Source organism: Ipomoea triloba, chromosome 9, assembly GCF_003576645.1.
Source record: "Ipomoea triloba cultivar NCNSP0323 chromosome 9, ASM357664v1".
NCBI classification, from domain to species: domain Eukaryota; kingdom Viridiplantae; phylum Streptophyta; class Magnoliopsida; order Solanales; family Convolvulaceae; genus Ipomoea; species Ipomoea triloba.
Window position 1 is genome coordinate 25,879,766 of NC_044924.1, and position 17,686 is coordinate 25,897,451.

General features: G+C 35.6%; 1 protein-coding gene and 1 non-coding gene across 2 annotated transcripts; one reads left to right on the forward strand and one right to left on the reverse strand.

The window, feature by feature from the left end:
* The first annotated feature begins 334 nt into the window (after window positions 1–334).
* On the forward strand, window positions 335–1,142 carry LOC116028441. Its single transcript, XM_031270157.1, has 2 exons — window positions 335–596; window positions 803–1,142. The coding sequence occupies exons 1-2, from the start codon at window positions 438–440 to the stop codon at window positions 1,082–1,084; spliced, it is 441 nt and encodes a 146-aa protein (XP_031126017.1). The 5' UTR covers window positions 335–437; the 3' UTR covers window positions 1,085–1,142.
* Window positions 1,143–17,182: 16,040 nt separating this feature from the next.
* On the reverse strand, window positions 17,183–17,264 carry TRNAS-GCU. Its single transcript has one exon. It is a non-coding gene; the product is annotated as a tRNA-Ser (tRNA).
* Between the last annotated feature and the right edge of the window lie 422 nt (window positions 17,265–17,686).

Here is a 17,686-nt window from a genome sequence, read left to right on the forward strand (position 1 = left end):
CCTAAGTCAACCGGATAGTGCAATTGGCCCCCCTAAGTTAAAAAAGCTCCGATTAACTCCCCTAAACCGGTAAAAAAACTCAATTAGCTCCTTTTGCTCCCAACCCAGCCGGTTAATGCTGACATGCCGCACACGTGGATTAATTCTTCACATTTTATATTAATATTATATATATTATATATTATATATTTATATATATTGTGAACACTGATTTATTTCCCAACCCCAAACTAAACCACGAGACTCCAGGAAACCCTATCATCCTCATTCACTCTCTTCACGGTCAGATCTCTTCATCAGCTCTCGTCATAGTCGGATCTCTTCATCTCCCAAATAAACGTAAGCTCTCTTCACGTAAATCACTTGGTCGATTTTCCAAATTGTTATTCTGCTCCTTGTTTTTCGGATTGTGGAGTCGGTCATTCGCTCAACCAAAAATGTCTTCTTCTTGCCGGAGTGCATCACCATTTTCATCAACTTCTTCAAGGCCAAATCTCCATTATGAACCAGCAATCTATTGTCGTTGTGGTTTGAAAGCTCCATTGTGTCATTTACGTGATAGTGGGCAAAAATTTTTTGGGTGTCAAAAATATAAGGTTAGTATTTTGTGTATAGTATATGAATTATGTGGTGGGTGACTGTTTTTTTTATTTCATTTGCACTTATAAATCAGTGGGTGTATTTCATTTAGTCATGTGTTCGTAATTTATTTGTGTTAAAAATATGCTTGTGAAAAATTGAGTGTATTTTTTTCCCCTTAATTCATTTGTGTATTTGAATTTTTATCATTTGTGTTTTACAGGATGGAGGATGTGGTTTTTTTGTTTGGAAAGAAGACATATTGGCTACAGTTGAAGTTTTGAATGATGGGAGTACTCAATCAGTTCATGAGTTGAAAAGTTTGATATTGGAATTGAAAGATGAAATCAAACACCTACGAAGGGATTTGGAAGTTCAATCCGTGGAAAGAAAAGATTTGAAGAAAATTTGGGTGTTTGTTATCCTAATAGTTATAGGAATCTACTTATTGAGTAATTTTCAGCACAAGAGTGTAAATTTTGAATATGTTCCTATGTTGAAGTAAGGTTAATTGTATCGGTTTATGGAATAAAATGAAAACTTGCTTCAATGAGTATGATGAAATGCATATGAGTTCTTATTGTTACAAGTTTGTATGAGTTTTTCTTTTTCATTTTAGAAACAGTTTGTATGAGTTTTTCCTTCTATTTATTCATTCTATACTAAGTATGATGAAATGAAATTGTGATTAGAAATGAGTGTGGTGAAATACATATATGAAAGATTCATAATAATGCTCAAATGGAAGGGTTTTCTCATAATAATGCATAAATAGGTGTCCTCAAATGAGTCTCATACAAATCACTTCATAATAATGCTCAAATTGATTGACAGTTTCATACATTAATGACCAATCAAAAACCATTTATACAAATCAGTTGCCAGAATCCAGTAGCATGTTGGCTATTTGACAGTAGCCTAGTAATCAGAATGCAGTAGCTTGTTTTACAAAAATGGTCATTTGACAGTATCCTAGCATTTAGAATGCAGTATAAATGTTTTACAAAAACCATTTCACAGTAGCCTAGCAAAAGTCATTTGACAAAAAACATCAATTTTACAATTTATACTACATTCTACATAGCAAAAATCAGTTCAACACCATCTGCAGCTAGTCTATTTTTTCCAAGATCATTCCCCTGCTGCTTGGCCATGCTGTAATAAAACCCAAAAAAAAAAAGTCTTAATAGTTAATAGTGTAAAAAATGAACACAAGTTTTAGTAACACTTACATTCAATGATACACTTCCCGCTGCAACTGTTTTTTTTTGGACAAAATCTCTTATTATGTCCGATTTCCTTGCACATGGAACAACTTATTGTTCCTCCTTTCCTAGACATTTTGGTCTTTGTATGGCGTGGCTCAGTTTCCTCTCGATTCCTTCTTTTCTTGGGGCGCCCTGTCATTTTCCTTGGTATAGGAGCTTGAATATCTTCACATTGAGTTCTTGGCCAGAATAACTCTCCATTTACTGGTTCAAGTGCCTGAGAATAAGTAAGTTGGTACATCTCTTTGCTGTAGCAACGACCACAACAGTAAAATGGGCAGTTCTCCACACATTTAACCCTGACTCTACTAGCCTCATTCTTAGTAAATCTAAGATCTCTCTTAGTGTAGACATCATAAGCAATTATGGCCTGTTTAAACTGTTTGCTATCTTCAAACAGCAAGCCTGCTTCCAGAACTGGTGGATAAGCTTGTGGGTTATACGAGGGAAACTTACACTTACTCGAATGGTCACCTACATCATTCAAATTATCCTCATTGTCTGTATGATAACTTGGTGGGTCATCAGAGTCATAATCTTCACCAAATGTTGCTTGGTCCATGTCTTCACATCCACCATTATCACCTCCATTTTGCTGCATACCTTCTTCATTATCTGTATTTTCAGCCCCATGAATGTCTTCATCATTAGGTGAATTTCCAGCCCCATCAATGTCTTCCTCAGCTTGTTGAGTCCCAAACTTCCTAGTTGCCCTTACCTCATCATCATCATCTGATAGAAAGGGATCACAACTGTCTTCTGCATCACTGTCATCTATAGGTTCATCATCTGCCTCACAATTATTTTCACACTCAGCTGCAACTTCTTTTTCAGGTTGAGTTATTACACCATCATCACACTCAGGTGCAGAGGAAGGTAAAAACAAATTAGGAACTAGTTCTGCCTCTTGAATCCCATGGTCAGCATAAATGTCTATCTTACCATATCTACGTGCCAAATTAGCTGCTCTTAATGTACTGCAATTATCATATAATAGTTGAAGCATCTCCATAGCCTCTTCTACTCTCTTAAAGTAAAGCCCAACTACTTGTCCATATCTGTCTTCTTTAATATATTTCATTAGGTGAAGGGAGAAAATTCTATCTGGGTCAATATTAATGACTTCTACCTCACCATTTATGTATGATAACCTTGGATTTTTTTCAAAGCTACCTCCATGATGAATCTTTAACTCAACTACGTCAAACATCCTATAAAAACAAATAATTATGTACTTTAGTGTGGACCACAATAATAACATATAAACAAATTAAAATAACTCAATTATGAACCGCTGACTACTTAGATTCTTCTATATGCAGAATGCACAAAATGATATAATAGCAAATGTTGTTCTTGATTGATGATAAACATAAATTCTGCATCATTATTCCCATTTAGCTAATAGCATAATACATACTGCATCATTATTCCCATTTAGCTAATAGTATATATATGCATCATTATTCCCATTTATTCCCCTAGTGTGTTTGTATTGAGATCAAAGATATATACAGTGATACTAAATAGATATATATCATATATACACACACACAAAATAAATGCTCTTACTAAGCCCAGAAATGCATACACTCACACCCAATAATTGGTAGTGACATAGCTACTGCTACTACTCTTATAATTTTAGGGAAAAATGTCATAAACAATCCCCTATAAAATTGACAAGCAACAAAAGCAACATATAGATCCATTGACAAGAAACAAAAACAAAATAAAATAAAGGGGAGTATGGTTCAAGTACAAAGTTGGGGACAATAAAAAAACACCCAACTACCCTGCAAAAAAAAAAAAGCAAAACAGAATAAACTTTTTGCCCTTCACCATCTCTTATCTGTGTTGAAAAAATTAAAAACATTGCAGGGGACCACAACAACACACTATGTCTCCATTATCAACTACAAAGAGGGACCCATATCATTCACACACTTCTTACAACACAAAAAGTGGGGCATCTTGGGGACCACAACAGCATACGAACAACAAATTGGTTAGAGTAATACAATGTTTCCACTTTACCATCAAAATTTTCAACACTCATAACACATATTACCCAACGAATTTTCCCCAAATGAAACCAAAATCAATTCTTAACTAGTACTAGGTAATAGATTCATACCTCTTTAACAGCTTTTGAAGTTCGTAGTCTCTGTTTAATGTCAATCCGTGGAGATATTTGGAGGAAATTGTCCAATTGTAGACATGCGAAGGCAGCGGAGTAGAGTGCGTGAAGTGAGAAGGGTTTCCTAGACTAATTTGGGGATTTCCTGGGATTTAATTCATCATTTTATATATATATATATATATATATATATATATATATATATATATATATATATATATATATATATATATATATATATATATATACACACACACACACACACACACACACACATTAATAAGTAGGAAATTCCACTTAGGATAAAATGTGAAGAATTAATCCACGTGTGCGGCATGTCAGCATTAACCGGCTGGGTTGGGAGCAAAAGGAACTAATTGAGTTTTTTTACCGGTTTAGGGGAGTTAATCGGAGATTTTTTAACTTAGGAGGGCCAATTGCACTATTCGGTTGACTTAGGGGACTGATTTGACACTTTTCCCTAAACTAAAATATGGTCCATCTAGGTCATTATACTCCTAATTATTTTTCATCTAGCATTTTTAGCCTATTTCTAACAAATAACCCATCTAATTTGATGACATGGAAAAATAAAATTAGAAAATATGATGACATGTTATTTATATGGATGTTTTGGATGATTTCTACAATATTTCATTAATGAAAAAAATAATTTCTTGCAATGAAATAGAGTAGAAATCAAAATTGTTATATAAAGTTTTAACTACATGAGTGTATGTATAGCGGGGTATTCACTATCGTTCGGCAATGAGATTTCATGGAAATCGATATATGAAAATTAAATTATTTTTATAATAACATAAGATATATTGTATTGGGTAAATTTTATTTTATTTTAAAAATAAATTAATATTTTTGAATAATTAAATAACTTAAGATATTGTATTTTTGGATGATTTCTTGGAAAGAAATAGGGCAGAGATCAAAGTTGCTATATAAAGTTTCAACTACAGTGTACTGTGTATGTATAGCGGAGTGTACTGTATATGTATAGCGGGGTATTCAGTGTCGTTCAATAATGAGATTCTATGAAAATTGATATATAAAAATTAAATTATTTTTTAAAAAATAATAAAATTTACCCAATATAATATATATCTTAAGTTATTATATTTAATTTTAATATATCGAATTTCATGTAATTTCATTGCCGAACAACTTTGAATATCCCACTATACACAAACAGTCGTGCAGTACACTGTAATTAAAAATTAGATGAGTTACTTGTTAGAAATGGGCTAAAAATGCTAGATGAAAAATAATTAGGAGTATAATGACTTAGATGAACCATATTTTAGTTCATGGTGCTGGATGAACAATCAGTGTTAGTACATGGGTCTATTTGACCCTTTTGCCTTTATATTTTTTTGTGATTTAAATGATGAAGGTAACTCATGATTTTATCCCACATCATTAGGAATGGCAACGGGGCGGGTCTGGGAGGGGTATCCCGACCCCGTCCCCGCCACCCTGACCCCGTCCCCGGCGGGGATGGGGGAAAATTCCCCATCCCCGTCCCCGCGGGAAATTTGGCGGGGACGCGGTCAACTCCTAGTCAAAGTATTATTTTGTACAAATTTTTTTAAAAAATATAAAAAATAACAATTTTAAAAATACAAACTACCGACTACCGAAGTTTAAATTCCAAATTTCCAATCCAAAAATAACAAATACAACTTAAAAATAGAGCAAATTGCCATTTTGGTCCACTGAGTATAGGGGTCCTATTAATTTACATACACGACTTTCAAAAGTGTTAATTGCATACCATGACTTTTCAATTTGTATCAATTTTGGTCACTGCGACCAAATTGGCGGCCAAATGTCGCCGGATTCTCTTAATCTTTCCGTTCCGGCTTAATATAAGGGACAAAATTGTACTTTCCACTCTCCAATATTACCCAACCCAAACCCCTATCCCCCAAACCCGGTTCAACAATAAGTGGGCCACCATAGCTAGGTTGCTTAGTGGCAGAATTCTACTCTAAAATGGAAGTGCCATTCTTTGTCGGCGGATTCGAGCTTTGAGTTGTCGTCAAGAGATCTTCCAGCGCCGGCAGTCCTTAGCTTCCGACTCCGATTTTAGCAATATCTAAAAACCCATCGTCATAACCACCAATAGGGATGGCAATGTGCCCCGTCTCCGACGGGGATGGGGAAATTTTGCGGGGATCGGGGACGGGGACCTCGTCCCCGAATTTAAAAAAAAAATAAAAAATATATATATTATTTATTTTAGTTATGGCAATTAGCATAGAAAATAATAAAATTATAGAAAATAACCATTAGTCCATTATTTATTTTAGTTATGTATTCTTTATTTTAAATCTGTTTATAGTTTTTATACTGTTTGTGTTTATAGTTTTTATATTGTTTGTGTTTATAGGTTTTACCTTTGTATAATTGTATTCTTTAAATGTAATGTATATAATATGTTATACTGTGTTTATACTTTAAATGTACAATCTGTAATTTGTGTACTTTAATGTGTATAATTGTATATAATGTTAATTGTAATGTGTATATATTGTTAATTTTAATTTTAATTTTAAATGTACAATCAGGGTGGCGGGGACGGGGATACCCCTCCCCGCCCCGTTGCCATTCCTAACCACCAACAATCATAAGCTCCCACTCCTTCTGGTTCTTCCGGCGATGGAAACGTCGTCTTCGTCGGCGACAGCGGCCGATCCGGTTACCTCTCTGGGTCTCTTTTTGTCGGGATCCAACGAAGCTCCACCATTGATAAACCGCCGAAATCATCTCCTCCCTATTCCCCAGCTTCCCCAAGTGTCTCCACCTACAAAAGTTTATTTACCCCCACTGCCGCCTCAAACGGCGGAGACAACAGACTAGAAAGATAACGAAGAGAGAAGAAAATCCGGGTCAAAAGTTCGATGGATTAAGCTGAACCGAGTTTGAGGATAGGGGTTGGGTTGGGTTATTTTAGACAGTGGAAAGTACAATTTTGCCCCTTATATTAAGCCGGAACGGAGGGATTAAGAGAATCCGGCGACATTTGGCCGCCAATTTGGCGGGAGTGACCAAAATTGATACAAATTGAAAAGTCATGGTATGTAATTAACACTTTTGAAAGTCGTGGATGCAAATTAATAGGACCCCTATACTCAGTGGACCAAAATGACAATTTGCTCTTAAAAATAGTCCAAAAGTAAAATGTTCTTCAAATAGTCCAAATTGCAAATAGTCTAATAATACAATAACAATACAACAAAAGCATTGTTCACAATCTTCTTCAAAGTTCAAATATTCATTCTTCAATCTTCATTCTTCACCATCTTCTTCTCCAATATGAAAACAAATAATTTAATTAATTGTTCAAACATATTTTTAAGTTAATCCATTCAATTTCATAATATATGAATAATTATAAAAGATATATATATATATATATATATATATATACACCTCGAGCTCTTCAAATGTTCTGGACTAATCCCACAATCATAAAAAATTGTACCATATGCATCTTTCCAAGTAGGCACTACAATAAACAATAAATATGTGACATATTACATACAATATCATAAAACAATATATAAATTTCATTTAATAAAATTTGATTACCTTGGCCTTTGACATCTTTTAACAACCAACTTTGCGAACACATTAACCCCTCCAACATTTTCGGGTGAAGCCTACTTCGATGTGGTGTCACCACCCTGCCACCAGCGCTAAAAACTGATTCTGAAGCCACAGTAGAAATAGGTACAGCTAAGATATCCTTTACAATCTTTCGCAATGTTGGATAACGAAGTCCAACACCTTGCCACCAAATTAAAACATTGAACTTAGAATCCTGTCTTGGCATTTTTTCTTCTTCCAAATACTTGTCCAACTCTGATTTCAAACTCCTTGTAGAACTACTCTTACCCTGATATGTATCAAATCCAAAAGTAAAAAAAACCTCATCTTCAGATCCACTCTCCACTGAGATTTCAGAATCAAATTGAGCATTATTGTTGGTAGCTTGAGGATCCTTTTGATATTCTTTCACCAAATTCACACAATACTTCATAACCCTATCTGTTTCTTGTTGAGCATTGTTTCCATATAATTTAGGGAAAAAAAACTCCACCACATCTAACTTATATCTTGGGTCAAGAACATTAGCCATATTTATCAAATTTCAACAACATACTTCTAGCCATATTTGCAACAACCACATTAGAACATTCAATCCAACTAAGCAAAGCAAACTTGATTTCACACATCAATGGAAAGAAGATATTAGAAGTTGGATAATTAGTCCCTGAAAATTTATTTGAGACCGTGTAAAACAACTCCAACCTTTCACAAATTTCCTTAGCAAACTCCCAATCCTCATCATAGGGTGCACAAGTTAACATAGTATCACGTTCTTTCAAACGCATAAAAACATTCTTATATTCCAATGCAACACTAAGCATCAAATATGTCGAATTCCATCGAGTTTTACAATCAAGCACCAATTGTTTAGTACTATCTATGCCCAAATGCTTCACATTTTCTCTAAAAGTTTCAATCCTTTTTGGTGTGGCTACCCAATAAGAAACACTATCTCTCACCCTTTCTATTCCATCACCCATCACTTTTAATCCATCTTGCACAATTATATTCAAAATATGGGCACAACAACGCATGTGATACAAACTCCCACGTAACAATAGAGGAAGCGGCGAGCGGTGGTCCGGTGGAGGCGCCGTTGAGCGGCGGTGGAGGCGCCGTTGAGTGTTGTGGTTTTAACTTTTGGCTTACCAAATTCAAATTGGTGTAAACTTCTATTCACCCCCCCCCCCTTCTCTCTCTCTAGAAGTTTACTTCATCTCTTTTGGGACCAACAACCTTGCATAAGTTTTGTTTCAATCTTCCTTTCATCCTCTGCATTTATGACTATCATTAAAGTTCGTTGGCGAACTTTTATTTAATGAAGCATTGATATTTGATACCTTACTTGTTTTGCGGTTTGCTTTGTTTTTGTGTTTTCACTGTAGTTTGTCAATCTTGTAACCTTACTGCTATTTCCTGTTCCTATTACCCATCAACCTCCTTTTCATCTTTTAAACCTTTGTTCCTGTCTACATGGCTTCAAGTAAAGGAAAGGAGGCGCTTGAGGAACAATATTCCACTATTAGCATCTATGATGAGGAAGACATTGAAGTTAATATGGAAAATGAGGAAGACGACGACTCTGACACTGAAAGTTTTATGCTGGTTAGCTCCCTCATTACGGATAAGAAGGTTAAGTTCAACTATATGAAGAAAATATCGGTGTCAATATGGAGACTGGAAGGGGCACGATGGTGAAAGAAATATCACCAACCCTCTACATTTTCTATTTTAGTCACGATAAGGATATGCAGAGAGTGTTAGACGATGGGGCATGGTCTTATGAATAGAATCTTCTAGTCCTCCGTAGGTTCGAAAACAATGAGTCTCCCTACGATGTTGATTTTTCGAAACTTGAGTTTTAATTTGGGTTCAGATTCACAAGATCCCTAAAAAGTACTCAAACTTGAAGATAGCTAAAACCATTGGTACACACTTGGGGGAATTCTTCAAAGCAAACCTGGATAGGTTTGATGGTACATGGAATGCGTTCATCAAGGTTAGGGTGAGCATGGATATTACTAAGCCATTGAGGAAAATAGTAAAAATTAAACCAGTAGGAGGAGATTGTATTTGGCTCGAATGCAAATACGAAAGGCTACCTACTTTCTGCTTTGTATGTGGAAGATTAGGCCATGCGGAAAAGTATTGCCCCATGCAGTTCAACACTAAGAATACGGAGTTGGAAAAAGCTTATGGGCCTGAACTATGCGCAATTGCTACGAGGGAGCTTAGCGAGGGAAATCGATGGCTTCTATCTCAACTTCCAAGCAGGTTGAAACAAGCTGCTAGAAGTGTTGCTGGAGAACCAAACTAGAAGAAGGATGAGGTAACAGAATCGAGGTATGAGGTACGGGTTAGACAAACATCATGCAAGCCTCCTTAATGTCCAGGGGTCAATATGCAGCAGACAGACAGACAATAGCAAGGGTGACACGGTCATTAATTGCAATATTAGTAGCATTAATGAACAGGTGATTGAAATAGGCTCCAATATTCAAAACCAAACATCCATTTTGGGCCTGCTTCTCGGAGAGAAAAATAAGAAGAGAAAAGAAGCTTGTGGTAGTGGGCCTTGTGTTGAGACCATGAGTGTAGATCAAGGTGAAAGTGGAAATGATCTTGCCAATTTTTTAGAGGTGGGTCTTGACTGTCAAGCACACCTAGACAATGAAAATCTTATCTTGGAACCGTCGTGGTTTGGACAATTCCATGTCAGTTTAAGTTCTGGTGGATCTCATCCACTCTAAAAAGCCCGATGTTAATTTTTTTGTTGAAACATTAGTGTGTAGTAACAAAATAGAGCCCATCAAAATTAAAGTGTGCTTTGAATGCATGTTCGTGGTCAATAGCAGGGGTCACAGTGGAGGGATTGTATGTCTATGGAAGAAGGGCCCAATGGTCTCAATCAAGTCTTATTTTAACAAGCATATTGATATGGAAATATTTAACGGGGAGGATCATAAGAAGTGGAGATTAACAGGTTTCTACGAAGAACCGGACAGAAATGCAAGAGAATTGGGATGGAATCTCCTAAAAACATTGTCGAATCAAAGTAGCTTAACAAGGGCAGTGGTGGGGGACTTCAACGACATCCTTAGTTCTAATGAGAAAAAAGGAGGCAAGCCACAACCCAACTGGTTAATGGAAGGATTTAGAGACGCGGTACAACAAAGTGGTCTATCGGACTTCTCATTCGAAGGACATCAATTTACTTGGGAGAAATCAAGAGGGAAACTAGTGGATTCAAGCAAAGTTAGATATGGTTCTGGTTTTAGATGGGTGGAGGGATAAATTCAGGGAAGCTAGGGCTTGCTCAATCATCACTTCAAGAAGTGACCATACCCCAATTCTTCTCATGGTGGAACATTCTGCACCAATTCTCCATCCCAATCGCTTTAAATTCGAGAATCTCTGGCTTAAGGAAGATCACTACCAAGAAGTGGTTATTAATAGTTGGTTTTTATCGCGTGGTCTTGACATCATAGGGTGCATCGAGCAGTGTAGTGACGCGATTTGGAAATGGGGAAAAGCTTTCACAAGGAACTTCAAACGCAGAATTGAATATTAGGATAAACAAATGAATTTACTGAAGAACAAAACAAATGCTACAGGGTGCGTTTTGTTTAAGAAAACCCAGTTCCAACATATGAGGGCTCTGCAACATCAAAATGATTTATGGAAGTAAAAAGCCAAGGAATTATGGCTAAGAGATGGCGATCAAAACACTACTTTCTTCCACAATGATGTGAGGCGAAGACGTACCAAGAATCATATTCTTGTAACACTTACCAATATTAGATTATTATAATATAGGTAATATAATTATATGGTGCATAACTTCCATATCAACTTTTGTTAATTAAGGTAAATAATTATTGTGATTGAAAATATAATTGGGGAGGGATATATTACCATATTGATGGCATATGGTTAGTATAAATAAGTACCCTTGGTCCTCTCACTGTTCATTCTCTACACCATCAAAGAGAGGGTTGAGAAAGTGAGAGAAACGATACTGTTACTCTGTTGCAGTAGTCCCGTGATCACATATTCTTCATCAATCTAAAGCTATGGCTGGAGGTTAGATCCTATGTTTTATGTACTTCATTCAGTTTTATTTCTTACAATTCTCAGACTAAAAAAAAAAGAACATGGAGGCTGAGCTGAAAGAGGTAACGATCTAAATAGTATGCTTGTAAATTACTTTCAGTCTTTATATTCTGAAGAAGGTAGTGATTTTCAAATTGTACTGGATATTCTAGATTCTAAAATTGATAGCATCCAGCATGCTAATCTTTTGAGGAAATTATCTAATGAGAAGATTAAGGCTGTTCTTTTTTACATGAAGCCAGACAAATCCCCATGCCCGGATGGGCTCCCCTGAACCAACTCCACCTATATTACCCTCATCCCAAAAACTGCCAACCCTGTTTACACTACCGATTGCTCTTTGCAATGTTCTCTATAAAATCCTAGCCAAAGCCCTTGCTAACAGATTGAAACCCCTCCTTAATGCCCTTATATTTGATGCTCAATGTGTCTTTGTCCCGGGTAGGTTAATTACCGACAACGTACTTCTTGCTCATGAAACTCATCACGTTTTTAATAAGAAAACCCAAGGGAGAGTGGGGTTGTGGGTCTGAAAATTGATATGAGTAAAGCATATGATAGAGTGAATTGGAGTTTGGTAGAAGGGAGTTTGGGTTTGGTGAGGAGTTTATAAATATGATTTTTGTGTGTATGAGGTCGGTTTATTACTCTATTATCCTTGAGGGTTAGTGTCTTGGGCCTATTCTGCATAGGAGGGGTTTGAGACAGGGTGATCCTCTATCCCTGTACCTTTTTATTCTTGTTATGTAGTGCCTTAGTGTGTTGATCAATAAAGAGGTTTTAGCAAGGGATATTTATGGTATTTCTATTGCAAAAGGTGCCCTAGGAATTTCTCATCTATTCTATGCAGATAGCTGCTATATCTTCTATAGAGCTAACTCCCTGGAAGTTAGTATTGTCAAATCTGTTCTATCTAAGTTTGAAAGTGTCTTTGGCCAATCTATAAATCTCTCTAAGTCCTCCTTATTTTTCTGTAGAAATGTGGATAACACCTCAAGGGAGGTTATCTCTGAAATTCTTAACATCTCTAAAGGGTTGAGTGGGAAATATTTAGGTCTACCATCTCTTATTGGTAGAAAAAAAAAACTGAGATATTGGGTTTCATTAAGGAGAAGGTTTTTAGGAGAATCAAAAGTTGGACCAGCAGGTTCTTATCAAAAGCAGGAAGGGAGGTTCTTATTAAGAATGTTCTTCAATCTATCCCAACCTATGCAATGAGTATTTTCCTTCTCCTGCATACTCTATGTAATCAAATTGAGGTTGCTATGAATGGTTTTTTGTTGAAAGGAAATCAGTCTGAAGGGAGAGGAATAAGATGGAAAAATTGGGAGGCTCTGTCCAAACCAAAAGCAAATGGTGGAATGGGATTCAGGAAAATAAGACTTTTCAACCTAGCCCTTTTGGGTAAGCAAGCATGGAGACATATCCACTATCCTAATTCTTTAGTAGCAAAGGTGTTCAAAGCTAAATACTATAAAAACTCTCACTTTTTGGAAGCTAAGATTAGAAGTAACACGTCATCTGTGTGGAGTAACATCTTGGAAACACAATTTGTTCTCAAGGAAAACTATAGATGGTGAGTAGGGATTAGAATGGTGAAAAGATACAAGTGTGGAAAGATCCTTGGCTCTCAAAAAGAAACTCTCACTATGTAAAGACTCCAACACCGAACTATCTCCAAGACATCAAGGTGACCTCTCTCCTCAACATGCAAGGTAACAATTGGGACAAAGAAATTCTTAATGATATTTTTGAATCAAAAGATAGGGAGCAAATTCTAAGTATACCAGTACCTAACAACAAATGTGAAGACAAGCTCATTTGGAATGGAGAAGAAAAAGGTACTTATTCGGTCAAGACTTGTTATAGATTCTTATGTGGTGAAATTCCTCATGATGATGGCTTTGGCTAGACGCAAATCTGGAAGTTGGCAGTTCCTCCAAAAGTGAAGAATTTTATTTGGCAAGCATGTTCTAGAATTTTACCAATAGCAAACAATTTTCAAATAAGATATGTTCCCTACTCCACACTATGCTCCTTGTGTCTAAAGCATCTAGAGATAGTAGAACATCTCCTCATCTATTGTGACTTTGCTAGGAATTGGTGGAGGGGTTTAAATAATCTTCTAGTTTAATAGGACCCTTACCTATTAGCAGTGGCGGATCCAGAAAATTTTCTCAGTGGGGGCGAAAGATAAACTAATGAGATATTCTTTTTTAAAAAATGAAACACTTAGAGATCGAGTCATAGATATTGTTAACTAGAGATGAAAATCCGAAATACATCAAGATAAAAATATTTAAAATAAAATATAAAACATACTCCGTAATTAATCAGAAAAAATAGTTTGACTGGAAAACACATTATAAATCACTCATCTCACTATTAATATTAAAAAAAAAGTCACAATGTTACAAATAAAAAATTCAATTAGAATTCTTACTATTAATATTTTAAAAAATGCTAAAAACAAAATTTCACTCATCTCACTATTAATATTAAGAAATGAAAAAAAAATCACAATATTACAAATAGAAAATTCAATTAAAATTCTCACTTTTGATATTAAGAAATGGAAAAAAAAAAGGAAAAAAAAAAAAGCCACATTATTGATATTATAAGTTTTGAAAGAAATTCATCAAAGCCTACATGGTGGTTCAAACACTGGACCATTTCATCAATATAACACAAACTTACCATTTAAGCTATACTAGCCCTTGATTACATATTGGTATATCTTATATATACTATATATATGTGGTTGGGCACTACCTACTAGTTTGGATTACAGAGAATGTTAAGAATATGGATGAAATCTCTCTATTTCAGCTCTTAGTAACATGTTGGAAAATCTGGGAACTGCGTAACCAAAAAGTCTGGAATAACATATCAATACAACCCCACATGGTGATGGAAGGGACTTTCTGGAGGCCTGGAACTTGGTACAAAGGAACAACAGAAGCTCCGTATCTCAACCAAAGCAAGTTAGATGTGAGAAACCTCCCCAAGACTGGTATAAGCTTAATGTGGATGCAGCTATCAATACGACTAACAGAGTTACAGATCTAAGCTGTGTTCTACGCAACTCAAGGGGGGATTTCGTAACTGCTAGGGAGCTTAAGTGGTATGGATTATTTATCAATCAAAACTAGTAGAGACTACCAGTATAAGGGAGGCTTTGAATTGAAGTGGCTCAAGGAGAAGAATATTGATAAAGTCCTAGTGGAAACAGATGCCCTTATAGTCACTCAAGGTTTGAAGGACATTGATTCTAATTCTTCTTTTGGATTAATTCTTGAGGACATTCGTAAAATAGCTAATGACTTTGATTGTATTAGCTTTGTGTTTGTTAAGCGATCTACGAACATGGCAGCCCATAAGCTAGCTAGTGAACCCGTGTTCATTGTTGATTGTAGAGAGTGTGTAGATTCGGCCCCTCTTTTTATTTATGATGTAATCCGTTTGGATTTTCTAATTAAGTAATGCATGTTTGTTTTAAAAAAAAAAAAAAAAAGCAGGTCTCACATATTTAGTATATATTGTCAAATGAAACTGTAGTTAAATTATAATCATATTTTAATGGTGCTGAAATAAAACTAAAAGGTGTATAAAATGAAACTGAACAGTGAGAGAGTTTGCTACATGGAGCATAACAGAATTTGTCATCTATCATTGTTAACAAAAAAAACAAAAAAAAAAAAAAAAACCTTCAAACAACGTCATTTTTCTACTTGGTCCACGCTGCTATGTGGAACACGGTCCAAAATAAAATTTGCCATTATAAGGTTATTCGCAGTGTATTTAATCTGGATTTGTATGGACTTTTAATGTTTGGTTCAAGTTATACAACATAACCAAATGAATGTGACATTCCAAATCTTATATTCCCATGTTTGGTTCATGCTATCTTACTTTCCTAATAAAATATAACATTTCTTAATGGATGCAACATACCCTCCATATTGAATTTTGAAAGGAATGTGATTCCCTCTCAATTTTTAGGTTATCTAAGATTCTCATGCATCTTTACTATATTTGTCATTTTAATTATAATTATTATAAAGTATTTATTTTATGTTAGTTTATTATATGTATCATTTTTTTTTGAAAGCCAACCAAAAACGGTAGATTAAATCAAAACAGAGATAGAGTCTGGTGGAATTGATTCGCAATACAACGAGTTAGCATGTGAAAAGGCCGAGGAAGCAAGAGTGTGTGCACCTAGATTAGCATATCTAGGGACCAAACTAATTGAACAATAATTAAAAGACGACATGATAACCCTTGAGGCGTCAATAGAGAAAACAACATAAGAGTATAGATTAATACGATATGTATCATATTTATTTGTTTTGGGGAAAAGGATTAAATAAGCTCTTAAACTTTACCTAAAAGTGCAATTAAGCTCTCGAACATTCAAAAAGCTCCCAAACTTTACCTAAAAGTGCAATTAAGCTCTCGAACATTCAAAAAGTTCAATTAAACACACGAACTTATCGTTTTGGTACATTTAGACCCATATGACCGGTTGTTCACATGAAACAACCGGTCATAATTTTTCGGCCAACATTCCGGCAAGCGGAGGAGGACGACGACGAAGGTCGGTTCGAATATGTGGCACTCCTCATATGACCCTTCTCGAACCCTTTTTCACGCCATTCTGCAATGCGTCGTCGGCTTCCATCACCTCTTCAATCAAGTTTATTTTCCTCTAATAAAGTCTTCAATATTATTTGAATCGAATCATTGATGGCTGGCTTTCGAATTGAAAGTGGTCACTTTCCATTTGATGAAGGGTGAAATTAGAAAATTACTAAGATATGGCTTCATGTGTGATAGAAAATTTTTTGTTTTGTTTTTTATTTGTTGCAAAATCACAAAGGTGCGATGATGGAGTTGGGAGAGGGGTTGTGTAAACTTCGAAAAATGAATTTTGAGAGCGGATCATTTCACCAGTTCGAGAAGGAAATTTCTGTAGCTTTGGATTTCATATACCAAACATGCTGTTAATCCTCTCCGCCGGAGAAGACGAAGCAGACGAAGAGGCTTAGTCTTCTCCACTTCTCCAGTGGAGAAGACGGCTGTTGGTTGGAGAAGTCCGGCCACCGGAATGTTGGTCAGAAACTTATGACCTGTTTTTTCAGGTGAACAACTGGTCATCTGGGTTTAAATGTACCAAAATGATAAGTTCGTGTACTTAATTGAACTTTTTGAATGTTTGAGAGCTTAATTGCACTTTTGGGTAAAATTTGAAGGCTTATTTGACCCTTTTCCCATTGTTTTATTGATTATATATTTTACTATGATTACTCATTTGGAATGGTAATCAGAATGTCATCACACCACATGGTAGTTGGCTACCATTGTCTTGATATTAAAATAAAAAAATATATAATTAAGATAACCCAACAAGTTTATGTTACGTTTAAAGACTATTTAAAAGTTAACTTGACGTCGCCTAAGAGATTTGAACTCTCACGGGGAAACCCCATGTACTTAGCAAGCACACGCCTTAACCACTCGGCCAAAGCAACAATTGATAAAGAAATTAGCAAATTAGCACGTGAGGTGATAGGCGTCCTCAACACGAACAAGGTGGTAGGGAATATTCTAAAAGCATGCAAGAAGGAATTACGCAATGTGGAATCATGGAGTCTAGAAACAGTACCCCGAGAGCTCAACTCAGTAGCGGACCAATTGGCAAGATTGTCTAAAGATTACCCAAAAGGCATCCACATTTTGGCAGATCCTCCGGATAGTATATGTAAACTTTTAGATAATGATAGGATGGAATGCCCATCGTGGCGATTCATGTACAATCCTAGTTAAAATCGTCCAGAACCTATGTGGGTATCTCCCTACCAAGTTAAATTTATAAAAAAAAAAAAACTATTTAAAAGTCTATTAGTATCCATTCAGATTTTTAAAGAGTCTTTAAAAATCTGTAAATATTTGA